At 44.1% G+C, this 26,916-nt stretch overlaps 2 protein-coding genes across 4 annotated transcripts; one reads left to right on the forward strand and one right to left on the reverse strand.

The window, feature by feature from the left end:
• The first annotated feature begins 3,139 nt into the window (after nucleotides 1-3,139).
• Nucleotides 3,140-10,426, forward strand: LOC117654302. Its single transcript, XM_034400876.1, has 5 exons — nucleotides 3,140-3,317; nucleotides 4,530-4,705; nucleotides 6,147-6,294; nucleotides 6,685-6,863; nucleotides 9,797-10,426. The coding sequence occupies exons 2-5, from the start codon at nucleotides 4,568-4,570 to the stop codon at nucleotides 9,929-9,931; spliced, it is 600 nt and encodes a 199-aa protein (XP_034256767.1). The 5' UTR covers nucleotides 3,140-3,317; nucleotides 4,530-4,567; the 3' UTR covers nucleotides 9,932-10,426.
• Nucleotides 10,427-12,985: 2,559 nt separating this feature from the next.
• LOC117654291 lies at nucleotides 12,986-21,846 on the reverse strand. 3 transcript variants are annotated; one of them, XM_034400821.1, is made up of 4 exons: nucleotides 21,686-21,846; nucleotides 20,465-20,513; nucleotides 19,215-19,308; nucleotides 17,119-18,314 (listed from the first exon to the last, which is right to left on the reverse strand). In XM_034400821.1, the coding sequence occupies exons 3-4, from the start codon at nucleotides 19,277-19,279 to the stop codon at nucleotides 17,474-17,476; spliced, it is 906 nt and encodes a 301-aa protein (XP_034256712.1). In that variant the 5' UTR covers nucleotides 19,280-19,308; nucleotides 20,465-20,513; nucleotides 21,686-21,846; the 3' UTR covers nucleotides 17,119-17,473. The 3 variants fall into 3 exon arrangements, with proteins under 3 accessions (XP_034256710.1, XP_034256712.1, XP_034256711.1); XM_034400819.1 differs by lacking the exons at nucleotides 17,119-18,314; nucleotides 19,215-19,308; nucleotides 20,465-20,513 and adding exons at nucleotides 12,986-14,163; nucleotides 14,595-14,688; XM_034400820.1 differs by lacking the exon at nucleotides 20,465-20,513.
• Nucleotides 21,847-26,916: the final 5,070 nt, after the last annotated feature.

The raw sequence follows: 26,916 nt of genomic DNA on the forward strand, positions 1-26,916 counted from the left end.
ACACTCTAACGTGCTTAGCAAGCTCACTCTAAACTACAGCAACCACACTCCTGAATGCTCGTAATGGTTTTTATTTTTTAATTATTTAATACATATGTACTAATGCAACGTTTCCATTTTATACTTTAAGGAAGCAACATTTCAAGTTCGCATTTTATACATCAATAGTTGTGAAAACAGCGGAGAAGCTTTGTTGACGTAAAACACATCTCAGCACAAACAAGACTTAAAATGTTGCTTCCCTCCCTGAAGTATAAAATAGAAACTTTGCATTAGTACATATTTAGTGGTTGCCGTCCCGTCCATGCTGTAGTTTAGAGTGAGCTTGCTAAGCACGCTTTAAAATAGAGTGTGCCTGGCAGGCACGCTTTAGTTTAGAGCGTGCCTGGTAAGCACACTCTAATTTAAAGCGTGCCTGGCAAGCACGCTCCAATTTAAAGCGTGCCTCTTGGCATGCTCCAAATAGAGCGTGCCATGCACACATTTCAGTTTGCAGAGTTGATTCAATAAATTCTGTGAATTGCCATATTTTACCTTGTTTTAAATTACTGCCTGCTTCTGTTCCTAGATGAGGATCTCTGCCCTCCTGATGGTGCACTACAGGAATTCAAGAAGGACTGCGATGCCGCGGTCAGTTGGATTCGGGACGTGGCTGGACTCAAGTGGCTGACCGCTGAAGCCGTTCGCCGTGGGGCCGGAATCTGCTTCATCAACTCGAACAGCTGCAGTGCAGGCTTGGGCCGGAAGGTGAGGTACACTGCAAGAATTGATCCATAGGATGCATCACTCTACGCGACGTTGAGGTGAATCGTTTCGAATTACAAAGGACGTGTTTTGCTTATGAAGTGTGCGTGTGTTATTTCTCTTCAGAGAATTTTGTTTGTTTAAATTGTTTTAAAACCTTGTATCAACAATATCATCGTTCCAAACTTATAAAATAACGATTTGACGTATACGGTCTCATTCTGATTTGACAAGAAGCCATGCGTCAAAATTGACGTGCGAGAAAGGTCTCGTCTCAAAACAGGCATGACATAGAGGCATTTTTTTTAAGAAGTCCGATCGTGGAACACGACCGATGCCGATTTCCTCCATTTTTTGGTCAAAGGTAGTCCTTGTGGGTCTTAGAAAGGCCAAAAATTTTTTCGGGCCGAAATATGCACCGTTCAGATTCTATGGCAATTTTCGTTTCTCTGAAAACTTTTACATAATATGGCCAAAATTGAAAACTCACCTTTCTGAGGCCTCTATGCACTCGATTGAGCTCAAAATGTGATATCTTATGTAAAATCACGTGAGGTACACGAATCCGGTGCCCATTTGTTGATAGGACAACCCGAAAAGATGTTATGACTGTTTTTCAGGTTTTGTAGTGGTTTTTACTTTTCTTGGGGTTTTGGTGTTCGGCATCGATTTTCGCCAATCCGATGAGTGGATTTTATAGATAAAGGACCAATCTATCATACTACGAGATAAAAAGTTTTTGTACGCCGCGTGAAAAGCAGGGCGGTGCAAAAATTGAAAAAACCCTCATTTCTGGGTAGTTTAGAGCAGATAAAACCCCCTTTCGCGTGACCGTCTCCGCCCCATATTCAGTCTAAATATTGTCCCAAGTGATGTCAGAATTGGTGTGAAATTTCACCGCTGTAGCTCAAGTAGTTTGGAAATGGCAGCTTTCTAAAGTTTTGCAATCACGTATGGCATTTTTTTAAAGTAGGATTGCGGTAAATGTGAAGACTTGTCACAGATCGGGTAATAAATGAGATAGATGAGTGCGTCAAAGTTCTCTAAGCGAAATTTTGGACAAGGAATCCGATTTTGCTGGTACGAAGACCCTAGGCGAACTCTGAAGTCGGAAAAAAGGCCTTTTTATGTGGTTTGCAAAAAAACGTATTTTTAGAGTACACCTAGGGTCTTCGTACCAGCAAAATCGGATTCCTTGTCCAAAATTACGCTCAGAGAACTTTGACGCACTCATCTACCCTTTTTAAACCCCGATCTGTGACAAGTCTTCACATTTACCGCAATTCTATTTTTAAAAAAATGCCTTACGTGATTGCAAAACTTTAGAAAGCTGCCATTTCCAAACTCTTGAGCTACAGGGGTGAAATTTCACACCAACTCTGAATCACTTGGGACAATATTAAGACTAAATATGGGGCGGAGACGGCACGGAAAGGGGCTTATTGATCTAAAACTCCGAAATGACGGTTTTTCAATTTTGCAGCGCCATGCTTTCACGCAGCGTACACAAACTTTTTATCTCGAAATATGATAGATTGGCCCTTTATCTATAAAACCCACTTATCGGATTGGCGAAAATCGATGCCGAACACCAAAACCCCAAGAAAAGTAAAAACCACTAAAAAACCTGAAAAACAGTCATAAATCTTTTGGGGGTTGTCCTATCAACGAACGGGCACCGGATTCGTTTTCCTCGCGTGTTTTTACATAAGATACCACATTTAGAGCTCAATCGAGTGCATAGAGGCCTCAGAAAGGTGAGTTTTCAATTTTGGCCATATCATGTGAAAAGTTGTCAGAAAAAACGAAAATTGCCCATAGAGTCGAACGGTGCATATTTGGCCCAAAAAATTTGGGGCCCTTTTCTTAGCCCCAAAAGGGACTACCTTTGACCAAAAAATGGAGGAAATCGGCATCGGTCGTTTTCCACGATCGGACTTCTTAAAAAAAATGCCTCATAGTGAGCCGCTTTCTCATCTCTTTTTAAATTACTCTTCAAAGGGTGTGTGCAAGGCGTCTGAATTGCTTGGTAAAAGTCTAGTCTTTCAAAGCTTTTTATCAAGCTCTTTGAGCTGTTTATTTGCCTGGCATTTTATTCCTGCTCTTGAAAGGCCGATAAGTTACTCTGAAACCCCCTCAGTGGTTTTTTTTTGTTTCAGGCCCGCTTCAGAGCGGGGGTATGCGTGTGTGTGGGGGGGGGGGGCTGTTTACGCACTAAACCTGTTTCCCGACTGTTACGATATTGGGATTTTTTTTCACAGGAGACGGCGGTCTTCGCCGGCATGCGCTGCTGGAGCACTCGTGCTGCCCCAACACGGACGTGCTCGTCTGGCAGCGCGGGGCGGCCCCCCGGGGCCGGCCGCCGGCAGCACGGAGTACGTCTTTGGGGGCGTCGAGGAACATCGCGCGCGGCGAGCACCTCACACTCGCCTACCTGCACAACTTCCTGCTGGGCTCAGTCAAGCGGCGCGCCCAGACGCTGGCCTGGAACTTCCTGTGCCAGTGCGAGCTTTGCCGCGACCCCAGTCAGCGGGGGCTGCACCTGGAGGCCTGGTGCTGTGCAGCGTGCAGCGGTGAGTACACTCTATATATGGGGTGCCCAGCAACTGGGCGCCTTTGTCGCCCGCCCCACTTTTTGGGGGCCAAATGTTGCCCAGTTTCTGGGCACCTTTGTGCCCAGTCTCGGGGTGGACAAATCATACAGTAACCGGCCCCCTCCCATGGTAGAGCATGCTCAGGTGTCTAGATCCTGGGCGACTAAGGTGCCTAGATTTTGGGCACCTTCGGCACCTCAGTCGCTGCTGAGCCATGTGTGAAGGCAGGTTTTTTAATGGTTTGTCCACCCCGAGACTGGGTGACAAAGGTGCCCAGGAACTGGGCGACATTTGGCACCCTAAAAAGTGGGGCGGGCGACAAAGGCACCCAGTTTCTGGGCACCCCATATTTAGAGTGTAGTTACCGACACTGAGAGTGTCGTATTACTGATTAAATCAGGACGAAAGTGGGTGCGGTATTTTTTATTGCCCAAATTTGGGTAGGGATCATTTCATCCGTGATAATACTTCTCGTAGGCAGCTAATACGCACCCTCTGTCACCCGTATCTGGGCGAGGAAACCCTCTCGCCGAGCTGTGGGTGATAGAAAAATCCGCACCCAAACTTGAGTGACAAAGCGCACCTCGCCCAAAATTAGGTATTGGTCAAGACTCTTCCATTCTCACTCAGGGGTCTTAAACACGCTGATTGGGAAAGAAATATTGCGAACCAAACCACACTGTGCGAAAAAACCACAGTAAATCCCGTTAATTTTTTTGCCGGGATTTACTGTAGTTCAGGACACAGTATTTACTGTACCTGGTTACAGCAATTACTGTACCTGGTACAGGATATTCCGTACTCCACTCCTGTGGTAACAGTAAATTCCGTACAAAGTACAGTAGATCCTGTAAAAAGGTACAGTAAATCCTGTACTCTGAACTACAGTGACAGCTGTACTAATCACTATAGGATTTGCTGTGATTTTTTCCCACAGTGCATTCGGACAACAATGTTTTGGAAAAAGATAAATTGGGAATTTGTTCATGGGAGAAAGGGGTGGCACGTCCGAATTCATGCCTCGTTTAACTTCTCACGATTCTGGTTCTAATGTATGCAATGTTACCTGTCCATCCACAACTCTTAAGGTCGTGAAATTTGACTCGTTAAGTTGAAAACTGACATTGCGCTTGCCTTCAAAATGAAGAGAATCTGCCAACACCAGCTTTCATTGTCTGCGTTCTGTTGTAGGCAAGAAGAAAAAGGCCTTCCCAGTGACGATCCATGATATGCAGAACAGTTGGTCCTGCAGCGGCTGCGGGGAAACGGGTTCGCTCGATGCCACCGGAGGAGGCGCCCAAGGGGCCCAAGCTCAGGCCAAGAGACTGGAGAAACGGCTGGAGAACTACGTCGGTAGCACGGCAAAGGTTCGGACCGACTTCCGGCACTGCAAGAAAAAAACCACAACAAAAGTACACAAATTTCTGGCAAATTTTTTATCACGAATTTATTGTACTGTCAAAGTACAGTAATTGTTGTACAAAGTACAATGGATCCGGCTTAGAGATTGCTGTGCAGTCCAGGGCCTCGTTGTGGTTTGTACAATTCTCGTTGTACTTTCTACAATCCCTGTTGGACTTTTGTTGTACAGTTTTTGTTGTACATTTGTTGTACTATTCACACTTTTTCTTGCAGTGGGGGATGCATTTACCTGTTCGTTTAATGCCTTTCTTGAGGGACTCACTAAATGTGTTGGACAATTTTTGAATCTGATCTCTCACAATTTTAAACATGCACTTGTGCGACATTGAGCACAAGGTTGAACGAAAACAACGCATGCGCAACATTGTGTGAGACCGCACTAAATTAGTAGAGTCGTAAAAGTTTAGATTGAAATTTGTTGGTCCAACAACCTCAGACGGATGCTGCGCTCCAGCTCAGGCAAGGTGCCCTGCTCAGCACTCTTAAAACCTTGCGAACTCTTTAGGCAAGCTCGTGAAAAATAAGGTTTGTTCGCAATGCGGAGAGCACATCGGTAACAGAAACTAATAATCCGAGTGGATTTTCGCTCGTGACATCGGATATTTTATACATCCTGGTTTTGCTTTTCAGGGACATACGGGTTTCTCTTTTGACCACGACTGAGAATCTGAAGGGTTATTTGTTGGAACAGTCTGCACTCTCAGACTCGTATTGACTTTTTTCTCACCATTATTGACTTTTTGTCCTTTGCTTTCGTAGTTTTTTAAACAGCAATAATATGTAGTATTTTCTTTGTAACCATGTACAATATTGTTCAGCATAAAGACAATTGCGTATGACTCTCTGTCAATAGTAAATTGACTTCAAGCCAATATCACGAATGAAATTGCTGAGGAAATAGTGCTCTTTATTGCTGTGTAAAATACTCTTTAACAATGGACAAAAAGTCAATAACAGTCTGAGAGTGTGCACTGAAGTCGAAAGTGTGGTGAAATTACCACATTTGGCTGTGGTGAGACCAAAAGTGTGGTTACCGCATTCTACCACACGTACAAATGTGGTAAGAAGTACACCCCGTCAAATAAGTGGTGTACAAGCCTATAATTTAGCTGTTACCTCATGTATTGCGTGGTCAAGACCACCCTTTTATGAGGTACGGAGGACTGACCACATGTTTGCTGTGGTATTCACCATGAAATTACATGTGGTGCTTTGTTGACCACTGATTTTTAAGGGCATTGACCGCATTTCCACGTGTGGTGAATTTGGGTAACCACAGTTTTGCGCCTACCACACATTATCTGTAGGCTGTACCACTCTTCGAAGGACAGTGTGAGACATCCGCTTTCTCAGTGGTTTTTGACTCTGGATGCTTTACTCTGACAGGTGCCGCTGAAGGTGTGGGAGCAGTTCATCCACGACGCCCTGTGGCCCCGCGGGCCCCTGCACCCCACCCACAGCCTGGTGCTGCAAGCCAAGAAGGCCATCGTCGAACTGGACGGGGTGCTCGTCCTCAAGGCGACATTGACTCCAGGTTTGCACTGCACTATAAACCACAGTAAAAGTTCACGATTATGCACATTCGTGCTTTTCAGCTTAATGTTAGGGCTTGAAAACAACTCGTACTCTCTGCCCACGCCGCGTGCCAAACGTCACGCAGGTTTAAAATCGTGCGTCACGACGTACAAAATCCTACCTAAACGTGTCTAGCTATCGGTCATAACAGCGTATCTACTATGGGATTCCCCATGAACATACGTTGTTATGTCAGATGATCACTCACATTCAGTGTGTGTAACACTTTGTAGTTGCCGGCCTGAAGGAAGCAGAGGCGGATCCAGAGGCGGCTTGGTGGGGGGGGGGGGCAAAAACCCCATCCCAACGAAGTGCCGCGGTGGTTGGTTTACCAGACTTGGCGTTGCAGCCGAGTCGCGGCGTGTGGCCGCCTACTGCCGGGATCTGCTGGCCGTGAGCGACGCGGTCTGCCCGGGGGTCAACTGGTTCCGCCAGCAACTCCTGCTCGTCCACGCCGGCGTCGTGGAGGGGCTGGTGGAGGCGCAGATGGAGAGCATGCGCACGATGCGCCCCCCGCGTGCCCTGGAGGTATGCATTCCTTTTTTCTTCTTCTTCTTCTTCTTCTTCTTCTTCTTTCTCTTCTTCTTGTTCTTGTTCTTCTTCACTCTAAATGTCTTCCAATGAAATTTGACCTATGTTATTTGTAGGGACATTCCATGTGAAGTCAACCAGGCCTTAGCCACCATGGGCTCCGATCCGGTTCTTGTTTTCAGGGTTTGTTACCCCTATGGTCCCATGAAATAATCGGTACTTGGTTTGGGGTCCGGCCCCCCAGGGGCTGGGCTATGGCCAATTTACTTTTTTGCTAAATATTGAAACAACGCTACTTTGGAGGGCAATATCTCAGCAACCATTGGTCGTAGGTCAAATCCGAGACCAGATTTGGAAAGAGGATGAAAAACTGAATCTTTTTTGTCTTTGAAGTTTTTATGTCCAAAAACTTTTTATAACTTTAAAACTTTAGTGAAATTTTCAAATTTGCGCCATTTCCTAGATCCTCAACCGATTTTGACCAATCTGAGCTTAAAAGATAGCTTAAACCCTTCCCTAAACGAAAATGTTAACCAAAAAATGTGTTCGGCTTCGTTCCCGAGAACGAGCCATTTTCGTGAACCCCTGCAACCACGTATTTCACCAAATTGTAGTAACGGCCGCACTCGATACCACACTGGACGCTCTCTTAGGTGTTTTCGGCTCAAAGCAAGCTTCCGGGTTTCTTTTCTAAGGTCAGGGGACCCAAGCGCCTGTCAGGGAGGCCGACAAACAGCAGACCTGCAACGCACTAGTGACGACAAGGTGGCCTGCCTTGCCCCTGGAGAGTGCGACAGGCAGCGCGCTCTGGGCGATCGGACCAGTACTACACCCCGCCACCCCGCCGTGATTTCTACAGGTGGAGGTGGGTGTTGTTGTTGTTAGTTATTGTTGCACGGCAGGGTAGGGTATGTTTCAGGCGTTTCAGTCAGCCTTCGGGTAAAAATACATGTTTGAGTTTTCTTTGTCAGTCCCAGCAGATTCGACAGCACGCTTCAACAGCATTTTGGAATTAATCTGAAGGCATACCATAGTCAATAACATTGAAGATAGAGGTTAGTTGTGTTAAAGAAGATATTTTTATTTAGGTATAGCTATAGTTAAAGTAGAAACTTTTCTTTATGCTTTACAGCAGACTTAACAGCGCGCTTTAACGGCATTTTGGCATTAATCTAAAGGCATACCAAGAAGATACTTTTCTTTGGCTATAGCTAAGCTCTTCTTTAACACGAAAGCAAAATCGGGGGAGTACAAGTACAAAACCACCATAAGACTTTCAAAGAGAACTCAAACATGTATGTTTACCCAAACGCCTGAAACATCCCCTACCCTGCCGAGCAACAATAACTTACAACACCCACCCCCACCTGTAAAATATCACGGCGGGTTGTCAGGGTGTAGTACTCGCCCGACCGCCCAGAGCGCGCTGCCTGTCGCACTCGGGGCAACGTAGGCCATCCTGTCGTCACTAGTTGTCACATCAGTCGTCACATGCGTTGCAGGTCTGCTGGTTGTTGGCCTACCTGACAGGCGCTTGGGTCCCCTGACCTTAGAAAAGTGACCCGGAAGCTTGCTTTGAGCCGAAACACCTAAGAGAGCGTCCAGTGTGATATCAAGTGCGGCCGTCACTACAATTTGGTGAAATACGTGGTTGCAGGGGTTCACGAAAATGGCTCGTTCTCGGGAACGAAGCCGAACACATTTTTTGGTTAACATTTTCGTTTAGGGAAGGGTTTAAGCTATCTTTTAAGCTCAGATTGGTCAAAATCGGTTGAGGATCTAGGAAATGGCGCAAATTTGAAAATTTCACTAAAGTTTTAAAGTTATAAAAAGTTTTTGGACATAAAAACTTCAAAGACAAAAAAGATTCAGTTTTTCATCCTCTTTCCAAATCTGGTCTCGGATTTGACCTACGACCAATGGTTGCTGAGATATTGCCCTCCAAAGTTGCGTTGTTTCAATATTTAGCAAAAAAGTAAATTGGCCATAGCCCAGCCCCTGGGGGGCCGGACCCCAAACCAAGTACCGATTATTTCATGGGACCATAGGGGTAACAAACCCTGAAAACAAGAACCGGATCGGAGCCCATGGTGGCTAAGGCCTGGTTGACTTCACATGGAATGTCCCTGTATGTTACAGTGAATTCGGCGCAAGCATAATACGAAGCAATATTCCTTCGTAATACGAATCTTTTTAGCTTTTTCATTGTAAGATACAAAGAAAAACCTTCGTAATAGGAAGAAAAACCACCTTCGTATTACGCTTGCGCCATTTTCTTCGTATTATGGGAAATTTCTTCGTGAGACATTTAGAGTGTTGTTGTTGTTCTTCTTCTTCTTCTTGTTCTTCTTCTTGTTCTTCTTCTTCCTTTCTTGCCTTCATGCCTTCCTTTTTCTTCTTCCTTCACAACAGCGCAAGAAGAAGAGTGTAATAATGAACTCATTTGAACAGCAGTAACATTTTTATTGCATTAGTAGCGCCATGATGAAGTTAGTGCATTGTAAGTGCGTTAAATTTTGTATTGCATTAGCGCATTTATCACTCTGTTAGCGTAGTTATCATGTTATCACTCCAAAACGGTGATTATCTGGGTCCAGACCGGCCAAAACATAAGAGACTTGTTGCATTTTTAATGCGATAATTTTTTATTGCTGCCACAAATGAGATCATTTGAAGGAATCACATTAGCCTTTTTTTATCGCAGCAAATTGTATGAAACTTATCACATTAGAACTATCAGTGTAACTGCGCTCCCAAATGTGCGTTAATACGCATTTTTTTCGTGCACTTTGAAGCGAATGCACAGCTTTGTGAAAAGATCATACTCAAAATACTGCATAGTAATTTAGTGTGTTAATGTGAGAAGTGCCTTGGTCTTCAATTATTACAGAGCGTATCACTAAATTTGTCACGCATTCTATATTTGGCAGAAACTTCTAGACGAGATGGAGGAGATTCACACCGAGCTCACGCGAATCGCCGTCAGTCCCAAACACAAGAAAACGTCGCTGGGGAACTTGGAAGAGATCGCCGCAACCCGGAACGCTTTTTCGGTTTTTAAGTAGTGATTGTGTATGACAGAGAGTGTCTTTTGACCGCGTGGAGGAAAGACTCCTACTTTTAAAGAGCAAAACGTTGTTGTAAAATCTTCTTTCCCTGGGTATTTCTGGAAGATTGTGAGAGCATAACGTTGTTGTAAAATCTTCTCTCCCTGGGTATTTCTGGAAGATTGTGACTCTCCACTTGTTAGTGAAGACTCTGTATATGTGGAGAAGAAGGAAACTGGGTCTGTCTCAGTTAAATGGTAATTTCGGTTTCATCCAATTAAATTGTAAGGTTGTGGTTCAGAAATGGAATATTTAACTACGGTGTATGATTTATCTAATATTGGCAATTGGCATTTGTTTTTCTGCTTAGTGGTGTCTTAGCAACTGAGACCAATTTTACTCTTGTCGGTTTTCGGGAATTAAACAATTAAGCTTTATGCATATGGTTCGGGTTTGCCCAGGGCTAAAACACTCACTTTGTCACTTGTGCTAAATAATCGTCAATAAAATGAAGAACATGGAAGGGTCTCTCTAGTTCTTCCTCCTTAACCTTGTGGCCGAAATTCATGCGACCGTACACAAAACTTGACTTTCCCATACATCGTTCATTCATCATAAACATGCACACTGTCCTTCGAAGCCTGGTTATCAGACTACAGATAATGTGTGCTAGGCGCCAAACTGTGGTTACCCAAATTTACCACACGTGGAAATGCGGTCAATACCCCTTAAAATCAGTGGTTAGCATAATACCACAAAAAAATTCATGGCGAATACCACACTCTAAATGTCTTACAATGAAATTGATCCAGGAAGCGGAAAAAGGGGATAACTCAATTTTGGCCATTTTTCAGGAGAAACAAAAAACTGTTAGCAGGGAAAACTAAAACAAAACAAATGAATGTTGCAGATGTTAATAATTTCAAAAAGCATTAGTAAAATTTTGGAAAACAAATCAAAAGTGTAAGGTCACTCCGTAGAGGATTTCTGCGACTTATCACTTTCCGTTGAAATGGAAAACAGAGTCAGCTCACCTTATATTTCCTAAACAAAGTGGAATTTGGAGACAAGTCAAGTGGAACAATAGTCTGCATAAAGTGTATGTTACTCTGGTGTTTTTTTTTGGACTTAGCTCTTTTTTCCAACTTGAAATTTAAAATTAAGGGGGGGGGGGGTAAGTTGAGTTGATTCTTTTTACACTAGATCCATAAAAACACAAGTTGAGTTATATCCTTTTCCCAATTTGTCAAACGGACTCATGTCGACTAAGGTTGAGTTATCTCCATTTTCCAATGAAATTTAGACCGTAAAAGGGGTTAAGGGGGCAATACACTGAAAATGGCCCAAAACTGAGTTGTTTGATTGCTTCCATACGCGTTGTTGTGCGTTGTTTAAACTTTTCATGTGTCAAGGCCTTACAAAAAGAAGCATTTTAAGCCCAGAATGGCGTCGATCGGACGACAGGGAGCGGAGCAGCGCCCAATCAAATTTTCGGCAAAAGTCGAACTGGCGGGCATCCCTCAGTCCGCATAAATGTAGATATCTCAACCCCGTTTGCGCCCAAATGTAGGTAATTGAAGCGGCTATAGCGTGAACTAGGATTATGAACATCGAGCAACCCAAAGTACAAAATTTCATCCAAAAACACTTTTTGAAGATTTTGTAAAAATGTTCAAAACAGGTTTTTTCGTAAATTTTTGTACTTTTGATTGTTCGATGTTCATAATCCTAGTTCACGCTATAGCCGCTTCAATTACCTTCATTTTGGCGCAAACGGGGTTGAGATATCTACATTTTTGCGGATTGAGGGATGCCCGCCAGTTCGACTTTTGCCGAAAATTTGATTGGGCGCTGCTCCGCTCCCTGTCGTCTGATCGACGCCATTCTGGGCTTAAAATGCTTCTTTTTGTAAGGCCTTGACACATGAAAAGTTTAAACAACGCACAACAACGCGTATGGAAGCAATCAAACAACTCAGTTTTGGGCCATTTTCAGTGTATTGCCCCCTTAAGTTGAGTTATACCCTTTTTCCATGTGGATTTTTTCCTAAACTGCTTGGAATTCAGTCAAATAATTTGGTGTAATGATGTAAACCATTCTAAGGCACAATAATAAAATAAAAACTCAATTTGGGGATAAGTCAAGTTATTCCCTTCTTCCGCTTCCTGGATCAAATTTGACCTATATTATTCGTATGTTACAGTGAATTCGGCGCAAGCATAATACGAAGCAATATTCCTTCGTAATACGAATCTTTTTAGCTTTTTCATTGTAAGATACAAAGAAGAACCTTCGCAATACAAAGAAAAACCACCTTCGTATTATGCTTGCGCCATTTCCTTCGTAATATGGGAAATTTCTTCGTAAAGACATTTAGAGTGCACAGCAAATATGTGGTCAGACCTCCATACCACATAAAAGGGTGGTCTTGACCACCCAATACACGAGGTAACGGCTAAGTTATAGGCTTGTGCACCACTTATTTAAAGGGGTGTAATTCTTACCACATTTGTACGTGGGGTAGAATGCGGTAACCACACTTAAGGTCTCACCACAGCCAAATGTGGTAGCTTCACCACACTCTCGGTTTCAGTGCAGGGGAATGCCCGTGCAATATAACCTAATCTTTCTGTGCCCCCAATAAGGAACAAAACCGCATTCGTAATACAATGTTAAACCTCCGTAACAGAGAAGCAGGAATACCGGATGTCGCAGCTGCAGCTCATACACTCTCAGCCGTTTACTGACTATTTCTCATTAGCAGACGTATTTCTGTAAGCAACCATAATACTTAGTATTTTGTTCTTAAATACTTAAAAATTTCTTTGTAATTTACAAAGAAAACTGTAATATCAGTACAGTAATTAGTAATTGCTAAGTAAAACTGACAAAAAATACTAAGTATTATGGTTGCTTACAGAAATGCGTCTGCAAATGAGAAATAGTCAGTAAACAGCTGAGAGTGTAACAAACACCCATCGTGTGGTTTTACGGCGTTTGTTTGCGTCAATTATAGACGTGCGAATTGCTGTTCATGTTAAAGAGACACGAAAAAATAGTTATGAATGGGACTTAAAATTTGAAAAAACTCTTTTAATTCTTATTTACAGTTAACATACTGATTCATTTAACGCCGTTAGGTGCAACTGTCCGTACATTCATGTCCGTCCATACAAATCATACCGATTTGCGAAAAAGAAAACAAACAGAAAAGGCGGCAAAAACATGGAACAGTCACATCTCCGTTAATGATTGAGCTACGAATTATCACCGCCTTTCCGCTAACATCAAGATAGGAAATATTCAAACCGCAATTCATACAAAAAACTATCTAAGTATCAACCAGCATCAACCATGCAAGCCTATGGCCGCGAACTAGGGCTGGCATGTACCACCTGTGTGTGATTTAAGAAGAGCTAAAACACCAGAAGCCAATGCGCTCCCCATTCCCTAATTCTAAAATACGATCAGTTTCTATGTTGTAGTCCGGTTCAAATTTACGTCGCCAATAAACATAGAGGTAAATGCAGCGGAAGGCCGCTTTGCACATTTCTGTCGTAACGTCCAAATCTTTCATCCACAAATGCAAGTTTTTGCGCTGATAAGGCAGGAACGTTTGACCATCACAAGCACTGTCATACATCCGGTGTAATTTAGGGGCCTGCTCAACGTTATTGTACAATAACAACTTTGTTCCTATGAAGAAATGGACTATATAATGCATAAAGAAAGACATGTGGTGCCCGACAGCTTGGCCACCATGGTAGCAACTCATGACTTCTGAAAATTCTTCCTTTGTGTAACGATCAAGAGCTTTAATTTTTCCAAACTCCAACAAATAGATAAGATCATCGCAGTGACCCGCGCAGCATGATTCATAAAGCACAGGCAGATCTTCCGTATTTTCCTCCTTGCCTGGTTTGACTGTACTTGCAAACTCATCTATTAAGTCTGTAAAAGCCTTTTCAATTTTGGCTACAAGGGCAGGGCTTGACTGTCCAAAGAACTTTCCGTCTGAAAATACAGGTCTTTTCTTATCAGGATTTTTGTAAAAGACTTGTTCTACAGTCGTTTCACAGTCTTTGTCCGAGCAAATGCTGCTATGCAAGTATTGTCGCCGCTCTACGATGATCTGGACGCGCTTGTCTTTGACGTGGATTCGTCCGCAGGGTCCGGAAGGAAGAGTGACGCCGCAGTCGCGTCGCGGCGTGCAGTACTCCGTCAGCAGGCGCCACAGCTCGTTCCTCGACCTGGAAAGAAGACGCACTTTTACTCTTGGGCCATGTTCCGTTGACCGTTTCAACAAGGGCGGGTTCGTACCGTTACATTTTCTACATTCTTTTCGAGGTCTACTAGCTTTCTTTCGACGTTTTTGGTAGTTTAGACCGCTGTTTGAGCATGAAGGAGTTAAGATAGATCAAAACGGACTGAATTTTCGCCGAAAGGCTCTTAAAATCACCGAATTAAAGTAAGAAAAGTGTTATTTGGGTAAAAATCGAAAAAAATTAACCCATCCCTGACCGCATAATTAGATCCTTGGGGCACGGCTTTGGGAAGTCGTACGACCTTGGGATTTGAATTTTAAAGTTTTTTCATCAGTTCTCTAACTCCTCTAAGTTAGGGGATCTTCGTAAAATTAACGACGCACGCATGTTCCATTTTTCCCGGGTACGCTACGCACCTGCCACCACTGCTACCACTGCCACTTCCGCCTGAACTGCGCCCTCCAGTGCGTGGCTGGCCTCCCGGCATGCTGACACGTCTCTTAGAGGCTCCTGCACAGAAGAAGACAGAGATCGTCGATGAAGTTGGTAATAATCAAAAGATGTGCTGTGCAGTACCTAGGAAAATGGTCACTAGCACTTGATGAAGTAAAAACAAGCCAAAAGAGAAAAAAATCAAGTCCGCAGTGTGACTTGAAAATCACGAACTATTTAAAAAAAATTCATTTATTCTGTTTAGAGCCGCACACCGTGGCACAATGGAAATTGCAACTATTCGTACACTCTCAGACTCGTATTGACTTTTTTCTCACCGTTATTAACTTTTTGTCCTTTGCTTACGTAGTTTTTTAAGCAGCAATAATATGTAGTATTTCCTTTGCATAACCATGTACAATATTGTTTACTATAAAGACTAAATTGTCATCAATTATTGACTATTTTTTAAGTCAATTGCGTATTGACTCTTTGTCAATAGCAAATTGACTTTAAGTCAATATAACGAACGAAATCTTACATAGATATTGATGAAAAAGTACTTTTTATCGCTGAGTAAAATACTCTTTAACAAAGGACAAAAAGTCAATAACAGGCTGAGAGTGTAGACTAACTCGGACGCATCAGTACTGATCAGCACTATTTAAAACTGGCCCTATTTTTTGGCCAGACAAATATATCTCGCCTTTAAAGGGCCAGGCGTCTCACCTTTAGATTTTCAGTGAACTACGACCTTGCGTTCGTTAGTTCGAGACATCGTTGAAAAATTGCTGTTTCATTTGTAAAATTATTACTAATTTAAGTGGCCGTTTCGCAGTTTTGGACACTCTTTGACCCACCAGCGAGGGCGTAAACACTGACTTCAAGAAATTGTGCACAGACTACTCGGTATTAAGCTGTATTACGGGGATATTACACCTGCTTTTCCGCCTTGAAATGCCAAAATTTGGTACATTTGATCCAGAAATGGTATTACATTTACGTGTATTACGCGTAATACAAAGGGTTTTTGTGGACAGGGTGTTACGCGAGTGTTTACCTCCTCGCCCCCAGGCCCAGGCTTCCTCTCACGCGGCGTTTCTCTGACCCATATCCTCTACCTAAGAGGCAGGCAAACTGCAACTTGGAGTTTTATCCCTTGGGACCCCACACACAAATCGACTCCGCCGATCGAATGCACATGCCTGCGACATGCGGCGTGTTTCCGCGATATCCCGGGAACGAATCGGTAAGACATTTTCGAGGAAACGCCGAGATAAGATATTTTGAAAAGGCACCATGGACGTACACTGCCAACGGCAGCGCCGTCTCGCGACACCACACTGATAAAAGTGATGTGGCGCCAAGTTCAAGCGCATGGCAATCGTGCGGCGACTGACTGCGGTGAAGCCCGCGTATCAGCGCGAACGGCTTCGTTGATTGTGTCTCAAACCAAAGTTTCCATTAAAGCCTACACTCTCATTCCAGGAACGTGACGTCACGTCGAAACGAACGTCACAAAATGTCACGTTCGGTCGAGCGTCACATTCGTTTGGGTGTGAATCGGCCAATAATTAGCTTTTTTCACATTGAAACTAATGTGACACAATGCTCAAACGAACGTGACATGTCACGTTCGTTTCAACGTGACGTCACGTTCCTGGGATGAGAGTGTAAAGCGAACAGCTACGCTTGAATAACGTTCCCCTTTCTTGAAGCGTGCGCACAAAGCGCCTCGATGTTCCCACGGCTCAGGACGCCTTCAGAAGGGGGTCACGTCTGTTTCAGAGCGTGGGCACGTTAAGGGGGGCATGAATCACACTCCCTTGAGCGTTGTGTCACGCTCCTTTGTGAGCGAATAAAGCCAATTTGGGGCTGATTGACATTCAAACAAGCGTGACACAAACCTCGAAGCGCGAAATGTTTTCATGCTCGTATCAAACTGATGTTACGCTTCTGGAATGAGAGAGTAAAGTCTTAGTTTTAGCAGGGCCGAATCCCCTTCACTTCGAAACGAAGGCATGGTGCAATCACTGATTTTCTAAGTGTAATAATGGACTCATTTAAAAAACAACAACATTTTTATTGCATTGGTAGAGCCATGAAAAAGTTATTGCATTATAAGTGCAATATTTATTGTATTGCATTAGCTTTATTAGCGCAGTTATCATTTTATCACACCAAAGCTGTGATAATCTGGGCCCAGATCGGCCAAAACCTAAGAGACTTATAGCATTTTTAATGCGATAATTTTTTTTTATTGCTACCACAGATGCGATAATTTAAAGGAATCACACTAGCCTTTTTACCGCAGCAAATTGTATGAAACTTATCACATTAGAAATACCAGTGATAGACATAAAGTACCTTGAGTAGAGTATTTATATCGGTCTCTTTTCCGCTCTCAGAGGAAGCGTCAGTGATTGTGAAAAGTAAATTATACCTTGGAGTGAATTGTATTTGTAGTGTCTAAATTTGTATCGTGTAGGGCAAAGAAATAAAAAAAAATAGGAGAAAACGAATTGATATTTATTTTGGTACGATTCCTATCTGCACGGATCACATTTAATGGCAGCTCTAACAAGATTGCAGATTAAATGTCACCTCTCTGTTCGCCTGAAAGTTACTCCTTCTGTACCGCCTATGCGTCAGAAAACAAGCCCAAAGGGTCAAGATTTAGGTTCAGGTAAAGTTAGAGCCCTACTAAACAGCGATTTCCAGCACTTGCCGGCCTATTTTGATATCCCATACAATAATATAACGTATCTTAAATTTCACTGATTAACGTGACAAATCATTTTGCTTGTATACCTGTTTTCGTGCATTCAAAATAGGCTCTATCAAGTTTACACATGTTAACAGGTTAACCCTGTTGAAAACAACGCAACCAAATAATCTCTTCATTCCCTAGTTTTAAAGAGTCATCAGTTTCTATGTTGTAGTCCGGTTCAAATTTACGTCGTAAATAAACATAGAGGTAAATGCAGCGGAAAACCGCTTTGCACATTTCTGTCGTCACGTCCAAGTCTTTCATCCACAAACGCAAGTTTTTTCGCTGGTAAGGCAGGAACGTTTGACCACCACAAGCATGATCGTACATCCAGTGCAATTTAGGAGCCTTTTCCACGTTATTGTACAGTAACAACTTTGTTCCTATGAAAAAATGAACTATGTAATGCATGAAGAAAGACAAGTGGTGCCCGATAGCTTGGCTTGGGTAGCAATGCATAACTTTTTCATATTCATCCTTTGTGTAACGATCGAGAGCTCCAATTTTTCCAAACTCCAACAAATAGATTAGTTCATCGCAAGGACCCTGATAGCATGATTCATAGAGCACTGGTAGATCTTCAGTATTTCCTTCTTTGCCTGGTTTGACAGTACTTGCAAACTCATCTACTAAGTCTGTAAGCGCCTTTTGAATTTTGGCTACAAGAGCAGGATTTGGTTGTTCACAAAACTTTCCGTCTCCCAAGAAGGCTTTTCTTTTTTCTGGATGTTTGTAAAAGACTTTTTCAGCAGTCGTTTCACAGTCCTTGTCCGAGCAAACGCTGCTATGCAAGTATTCTCGCCGCTCTACGATGATCTGGACGCGCTTGTCTTTGACGTGGATCCGTCCGCAGGGTCCGGAGGGAAGAGTGACGCCGCAGTCGCGACGCGGCGTGCAGTACTCCGTCAGCAGGCGCCACAGCTCGTTCCTCGACCTGGAAAAGAGCTCAGCATTAGACGAGTTTTGATATCGACGAAGGATAACCAATTGAAACAACACAAATCCAAAAGTCACACTTTCCGCCACTCTAGAGCTCCAGACTCAAAGTCTTGACAATTTTTGGCCAAACGTGGTGCGAGAGGTCCCTCACTTCGTCCAGTCAGTGTGCACCTCTGATTTAAGTCACTGTCTTTTTTCAGTCTGGTTACTTAAAAAGCCAGCACAGCAAGCAACGTAAATTTGCCCTATTTGAAGCATTTTCGTAACAGATTTCGGGAAATTTTCAATTGAATCAAGGCGAAAACTCAGTGCAGTCTCCGACCAGTACCTACTTTTGAGGTGAGGTACCCCTCGCATATTGCCACAAAACGGCGAGACGTTTTTATCTGACCACAAAGAGATCAGAAGTTTGAATCCAGTCAAAACGGCCCATATGTGGCCTGTTCAGCGATTAGGCAAAAAAGTCTCACCATTTTGTGGCGAGAAATATTTGTCTCACCAAATTTTGACAAGACTTCCAGGTCTGACCAAAACTTGGCAAAACTTTTGGTCTCGCCATATTTGTCCTTTCCATTTAAAGTTCAATGAAAATGCACTGTGCGAAAAAACTAGAGTAAATCCTGTAAAGATAAGTACAGCTTTCACTACTCAGGATCTACTGTACTTCTACGAGAATTACTGTGCAACAGAGGTGGAGTGCGGAAAATCCTGAACAAGTTACCGTGAATCCTGTAGCCAGGTACAGTAAATTATGTATTCTGAACTACAGTGAATCGTGGCAAAAAATAACCAGGACTCACTGTAGTTTTTTCGCACAGTGCGTCTTGAACATCCCAAGTTATTAGAAGAACTAACAAAATGAAGCACGCATGTTCTGCGTTTCCCTGGCTCGCACCTGCCACTGCTACTGCCACTTCCGCCCGTGCTGCGCCCTGCCGTGCGCGGCTCGCTTCCTGCCATGCTGACACGGCTCTTCGCTCCAGAGGATCCTGCACAGAAGAAGACAAGGGTCGTCAATGAAGTTGTGCATATCAGTACACAGGACAACCGTTCATAGTTCCTAATTTTATGAAAACCAAGATAGAAGCCAGAGGGGGAACACACCGTAACTTGATTGGTTAAATTACGATTTGCGGAAGGAATTACTTGTAAATTACAGTTAACCGTGCACATTAAAAGACGCGTCGTAGAAAAAATAGTTTTTAGTAGACGAATACTCATACTCATATAAAAATTGACCTATCTCGTGAGACAAGTTACGTCATTACAAATCATTCGTCAAATGGGAAGTTAACTAGGCAAAGCCCAAGTTTATTCATTAATAGGACTTCGCGTGCGTAGTAAGCTGGGAAGTTCGTAGGGAAATTACTGCCCACTGCACGGCAAAAGCAGTGCTTGTGATTCCCAGGCCTATCCTGACAGTGGACTTTTTCCCAGGAGTCGCTTGGAAATCCCAGGGACAGCTTGCAGTGTGTGAGGCAGAGCTATGTCGCTGTTTCCGTCCATATTCGAAAGATCTTATCTTAGCGTTTCCTGAAAAACGATTTAGCCCGTTCCCAAAATCAGATTAACTCACAGTTTTACACTGAAAACGTAATGGTCAGACTAACGGCATGACATGAGAGCCGTCATCTGGCGAGAATGACAATGCGTTTGAGAAAAGTCATGCCAAAAACCGGCACCGGTACCAAAGTACCTACACCGGCCAGCTCGCTCGGGTCTATGTATTTTGTTTCATACACAATTTTAAATACTATCTTTCGAATGAGCCCGCATACTACCCCGTATAAGAAAACCAAACGAGTATCATCTGCTTTCATTAACGTTCGTTGAATGTGATTTTTTTAGTCACGACGATTGTTTGAATGACACTTTATTTACGCCCCTAAAACGGCATGAAGTCACGCCGATAGATTTTCAGCGAATTGGCACAGCCTGGACGCTATCCACCCACTGGCTTCAAAGTGGAAAGATCAAGAAACTAGTGACGCTTATAGAATTTCGGCCCGTGCTCTCTCCGATCTCCAATCCAAGTCAAAATAATCAAAGTTAGAATAACCTTAGGGTTTCCAAGGTTTCCCGAGAGGACAAACACATTTTTTTTTTTTTCAGGAAAACGTGAGGTAAGATATTTTAAATACTAACCAGCGATGTATACTGAAACCAGCGTGCTGGCGCTGCCGCGACACTTTCACTGATGAAGAAAAAGTTTGACCTAAACGTCACTTCAAAAGAATGACAGTCATGTCATTCTCCTTTGAAGACTGCGTCCCGTACGCACGTCAACGCCTTGCCGGGCGGAAGGCGGCCGTTGGTAGAAACGCGACACGATTCGCAGTCCTTGATTATTCAAATACTGTAGGCTGTGCGGTGGATACTGGTTTTGCAAGTACGGTAAAGTTTGGCAAAAAAATTATCCAGGATGTAGTCTTCATCGGCAAAGAGTCGACCGGCAAAGAGTCGACTTTGTGCGACGGTCCCCGCTTATGCGGCGGGGGCGAGCTCGAGCCACAATGGTTTTATGGCCCTCCCGAGCTCGGAGCACTACCGGATCTTTTGTCTTCCAACATGTGCTGTTCGGTTTTCGTGTCGGCAAAGAGTCGAAGTCCGGTCCCGATCCGTCGACTCTTTGCCGATGAAGACTCCCGCCCCAGATCTTACGCCCCTCTTGCGTAGCTGCAAGGTCGCTTCAAGGCAGTTTCCTTCAAGGTGCATACATCCTAAAATGCATTTAGGAGGAAGAGCACGACCTCTGGTGCTCCAAGAAGGGCGTAAGGACTGAACGCTTCATGAAACGGGACCACGAGGGGGTATGCACTCGCGTAATGGTCGGTTCACTCTATCTGTAATAGCACGCGTAATAATACGCGTAATAGTCGCGTCATAGCCGAAATTGTCAAAATTTTATCAATTTTGGTGTGTTTTAGGCCGATTTTAGCTAAATTCCGATTAATTTGTGGCGTAATAGAGCGCAATAGCGTAATAGTCGGTACACAGGTTCAGGGAGCGCATACCCCCTCGCGGGACCATGTAACGCTTTAGTTTTTCTCGCGTAACACACTGTGATTTCAGGCGCTATAAACGTAGTGCATTGAGGACATCGCACCACACGTGCGAAGCGTCCAGAAAATGCCCTTTGCTAATGCATGGGAATTTCACTTTATGCAAACGCATTGCACCAATTGACGCTGTATTCATAGTTGGATTTTCAGTGGCAGCATCGCACCAATTGATGCGATGAAAACTTTTCTAACGTATTGCACCACGTTAAACACACACACTCACACACACACCACACACACACACACGCGCGCGCGCGCGCGCGCACACACACACACACACACACTCACACACACTCACACACACCTGTGGTTGGCTCCACGGCTCGTCTCTGAAGGAAGCCGACGACGGCGTGCAGGCTCGGTGTTGCCCTGTGATCGTCCGGCAGTCGACTCGATGGTGTTGGCTGGCTCGCCACGCCTGCACTGTGAAGAACGGACGTCCGCCGCGTCGCGCCGCGCCGGCCGCGCCGGCCGCACTAGCGAGCAAAGCAAAACAAGCCGGCGGAGCTGCGGCGGCCTTGGGTCGATGCCGCCGAGTGGAGGGGGGTGGAGGGGGAGCCTGGACGGGCGAGGGGAAAGGGACGGGAGGCGGCGCGCGGCTTTTCGCGTCGTTGCGCAATAGATTCTGGCTCGGGAGCGCGCAGAGCTGGCGTGAGTCACCTGGTGGCCCAGCAGCGGTTGCGCGCGAAGCATCAACAGCTGTTTCGGGCGTGGCCTGAGGTGTCGCTGAACTTAGAGTCCCTCTCTCTCTCTCTCTGAGTGTGTGTGTGTGTGTTGCGGCACAAAACGTTTCCGGCGATGGAGATCAGTGACAAGACATATGAACGATTTCGCATTCCGTTCCAAACCGACGAACTATTCGATATTAGTATATCTCTTCGTAAACTTTTCTCTAGGTAGGGGTCATTCACTCTACCGAAAATGTCCTGTAAATGCCGTTAATTTTTTACCAGTTTTCATTGTAGGTCAATTCACGGCGTTTACTGTGATCTGCTCACGGGATTCACTGTGATCTTGTTCGCGGTGTTCACTGTGATCTGGTCCCCAGTAAACACTGTGAGTTTGACGCCGATGAGCACCGAAGTACTGCAAATCAGGCTCCAATTCACGGCGTTTACTGTGGCCAGATCACAGTGAACACTGTAACCGAGATCACAGTGAACGCCGTGAACTAGTTCACAGCAAACGCCGTGAATTGCATAACAGCAAACATTGGTAATAAATTAACGGCGTTGACAGGACATTTTTTGTAGAGTGTTATAAAAAGATCCCAAGCTAATGAGTGACATTTGCAGTTATATGCCTTCCAGTTTGGCTGTTAATAGCATATCGCCTTTATTTAATGATACTACATGTATAGGAATTTGACTACAATTTTTTTACAGTGACGGCACCATCCACCCGCAGGTTGGCAACCCACATTACCGTCTCGCCCGGCCAGCGGCGGCGTGCACTCAAAAAAATTTCAATACAAAATTCTGTAACATGGTTACGCAGTAATTTCCACTACAAATGTTACAGAATTTTGTATCAGCACTGATACAAAATTTTGTATCACGCGTTACGGTAAACTGTTTCCCGGTTACAGAATTCTGCAATGCAAAAATCATAAAAATTTGTCGTTTTAAAAACAAAATTTGAACCTCAACGATCGTTCGTTCCTACACATTCGCTGCGTCGCTCCTGTACTCCCGAACACCCGGAGAAACCGAACTGCGTACTCCGGAACCGAACCCCGGTCCCCCGGATTGCCTGCTCGGCATGCTACCGCTTGCGCCACAGCGCCGTATGGGGAGACACGCCGCAGACTGTCGATGACACCGAGCGGGCACGCTGCATGCCCAGGTAGTGGTGGAAACGAGCCCTGCGGCGCGACAGTTAGAGTTCCTGGCCCGAAGCTTCTAGAGTACCATGCCCCACGTTAGGACTTTTCGCCCGTTCAACTGTGATGTTAAAATTAAGCTCGTAATTTGACTTTAAATTTGCGTTATTAATTTTTGCATCAGACGATATGTAAACTTGTAACGATATGTTACGGTTTTCTGTATCAGTTACAGTTATTTGCATAAAGATCGCATTTTTACATGGAACTATATCACTGATTGTGAATATTGAAACGAAAAGTACAGAATTCTGTATCAGTTTTAGAATTTTGAAGCACTGATTCGTAAATTCGTAACATTCTTGACGTGATACAGAATTTAGGATCAAGGATACAAATTTTTGTATCCGACTGACGTGTTACAGAATTTTGTATCAAGGTCGTTACAAAATCCTATATTATTTTTTAGAGTGTGGCTGCCTCGCCTGTGTCGCCGGGACTGCAGTTGCATGGAAAGACCACACCATACGTGATCTAGACCTCACCAAACGTGCCCAAACGTGGTCTAGACCAGCGGTTCCCAACCTTTTTCGGTTCGCGACCCCAAATTTGATACAAAAAATTTCCGCGACCCCCAGGAAAAATTTCGCGACCCCACGCGACCCCTCCTTTAGCATGTCTTTGATACAAAGTGCGATAATCCACCTTAGTTTGGGAGCAGTATTGCCGCAAAGTTGATCAAAACGGCCACAAATGTCTTTGAAAAATCGTGTTTTGGGCCGACTTTAAGCAGCCACTGCGTCTGATCCGAGGAGGTATTTCGTCCTCCCTCAACGGGCATTTGGTCTTTGGACCTTCCTTTAGCATGCCTTTGTTACGGAGTGGATTATCTGCCTTAGTTTGGGAGCAGTATTGCCACAAAGTTGATCAAAACGTTCTCAAATGTCTTTGAAAAATCGTGTTTTGGGCCGACTTTAAGCAGCCTTTGCGTCTGATCCGAGGGGGTATTTCGTCCTCCCTCAACGGGCATTTGGTCTTTGGACCTTCACGGTAAAAACGGTTCCTGGTTTTCCCAGGAACATCCTGGAAATCACCTATGTTTTCACCATAGGGCTCCTGGGAAAACCAGGTTCCGTTTTTACCGTGTTCCTTTAAGGGGGCACACCAGTGAAAATGCAGAGGTTTCGAAAATCGATCATTCTGAGAAAAGTAACCGATGTATTCGATTGATATTTTATTCTTGGCTCAAAATTATGTCAAAGAAAAGGAAAATCAGTACGGGAGAGCGAGGTGGCGATGGCAAGATGAAGCGCTAGTGCACTTCGTTTTTCTGCGACCTTGCCTCACTCCTGCCACGATTCCGCCTCTCTGGATTGAGCTTCGCGCACGGGATTTGAAAATTTCTCAACAGGACACATGTGGCTATGGTCTGAACCACGGGCATGCAAAAAGAATGATTTTGAATTTGTTTTTTCAAAAGGCAAAAATAGAAACAAATTTTTTAACCAATTTTTTCACACTTTCATGGCTGCAGCTCACGTCCTATTTATGGGATGGCCATTTCCGAGGTTCAGACCATAAACGCAAGTGTAACGAACATTTTGCCGCAAACCGCATTAAATTATCTTAATTTTTGCGCCCGTGAGAGTGGCACAAAGGTTCAAAAAAGGTGTTTTGAGAAAAAGCCCTATAAGTGAAAACATAGATTTGACGTGTTTTTTTCGGATTATAAATGCGTCTTTTGACGTATTTTAGTTCAGTTTATGCCAAAATGTTCCTCTTTTCAACTGCGTTTGGGTGCTTCAAGGGTTTTGTAATTGAAGGTCAATTGAAAAACCTGAACGTTGACAATTGGTCAAAAATATGCATAAATAATTACCTTTTTAGCAACTTCAAAAATGTGCACAAGCCAAAGTAATCGGAATTTCGGGGTGGGGTTTGCGGCATTCGACTCGGGATGAATAGCAGAAAATTAAGATAAAATGAAAGAGAAGGCAAAAATTAGACGATTTTCACTGGTGTGCCCCCTTAACATGCCTTTGTTACGGAGTGCGATTATCGGCCTTAGTTTGGGAGCAGTATTGTCTCAAAGTGGATCAAAATGGCATTCAAAGGCATTTTATACTGTTTTCATCAACTTTGAGACAATACTGCTCCCAAACTAAGGCCGATAATCGCACTCCGTAACAAAGACATGCTAAAGGAAGGTCCAAAGACCAAATGCCCGCTGAGGGAGGACGAAATACCGCCTCGGATCAGACGCAGTTGCTTCTCAAAGTCGGCCTAAAACACGAGTTTTCAAAGGCATTTTCGACCGTTTTGAACAATTCTACTATGACCCCAAGGTTGGGAACCGCTGGTCTAGACCACACAAACTGATGCGGTCAAAATGGCACCCATTTGACCACACCAATGGTGTGGTCTAGACCACGTTTGGTTTTTTCTGTGAGAGGCGGCCTATGCGGGGGGCGAAGTAGCACTTTTTGCATACCTTTCAGGCGGCTATCTAGGGGCTAAGAGAGGGGGGGGGGGGCGAAACCCCATTGCAAAAAAGTGCTCTCAAGAAAATCTTCAGAAATACTATTGGTAAGGGGAGGTTTTGGAAAACAAAGGTCCATTTGAATCTTCCTGCCCATTCAAACAAACTTAAATCTTTAGTAGCATGTAAGAGCAGTCTATGGTATGAATAACTACAGCAGAATGGCGAACAAGGGAGAGGAGAAAAGAGGGGGGGCGGGGCAAAGTGGTGTTGGGCTTCCCTTTCGGGCAACAATGGCCGATAATGAGTTTTTGAATCCTATTTTAATCGATGAAAATACTCTACAAACTGAAGTGTGTACTCAGTATGCGTCTACAGATGCATACTTGGCTGAGTACACATCTACAGATGCATACTTGGCTGAGTACACACCTACCCTACAGATGCATACCTAACTCATCCAAATATGCATATGCAGATGTGTACTCAGTTGAGTATGCATCTGTAGACGTGTACTCAGCTAAGTATGCATTTGTAGATGCATACCGAGTACACACTTAAGTTTGTAGAGTAGGCACGCAAAAACTGCTACGCAGAATCCTGTACTCTACTCTATTGCATGTACTCCTTTTGTTACTGATCCTTGTCAAATTTAATTTCTATTTGATCTGTAAGCCCGACGAGTTCCTATTTTGTAGTCATTTCTGCCCTTTATTCAAACTGTATCTATTCAATGTATTTTTGTTCGCATACGACTCTTACACGACACAATTACTGCACTGACAACTCTAAAAAAGTATGCACATGTCGAACAGGAGCTTGCCGTCCGCACATGATGAATCGCATTTAGGTCAAATCAAATTTCTAAAACGGCCTTCTCGGCTATTTTGCATAATGTTTTAAGTCAATGACTACTTTCCCATCCAACCGAATGACCGCCCTTGTTTGTTTGTCTTGCCGGGAAGAAGCCAGTGCTGCTAACTGATCAAGTTTGATCAACGAAATAAACGGAGGCCCTTGAAAATATTTCGAGGCATCCAGCCGGATTTCAAGGCAACATTTTGACCGTGCACTGGCCTTTGTCATCGGCCATTCGGACAGGCGGTGCAGGCTGCGTCCTCTTGTTTCAGCTCCCCACTACTACTGCGTCACGGCCTGTCTCGGCGCGCAACACAGCACAGAACGGTCTCGATTCAGTGCACACTGATCCAGTGCTCCATCGCTTGGTCTCCTA

Source organism: Thrips palmi, unplaced genomic scaffold, assembly GCF_012932325.1.
Source record: "Thrips palmi isolate BJ-2018 unplaced genomic scaffold, TpBJ-2018v1 HiC_scaffold_10, whole genome shotgun sequence".
NCBI classification, from domain to species: Eukaryota; Metazoa; Arthropoda; class Insecta; order Thysanoptera; family Thripidae; genus Thrips; species Thrips palmi.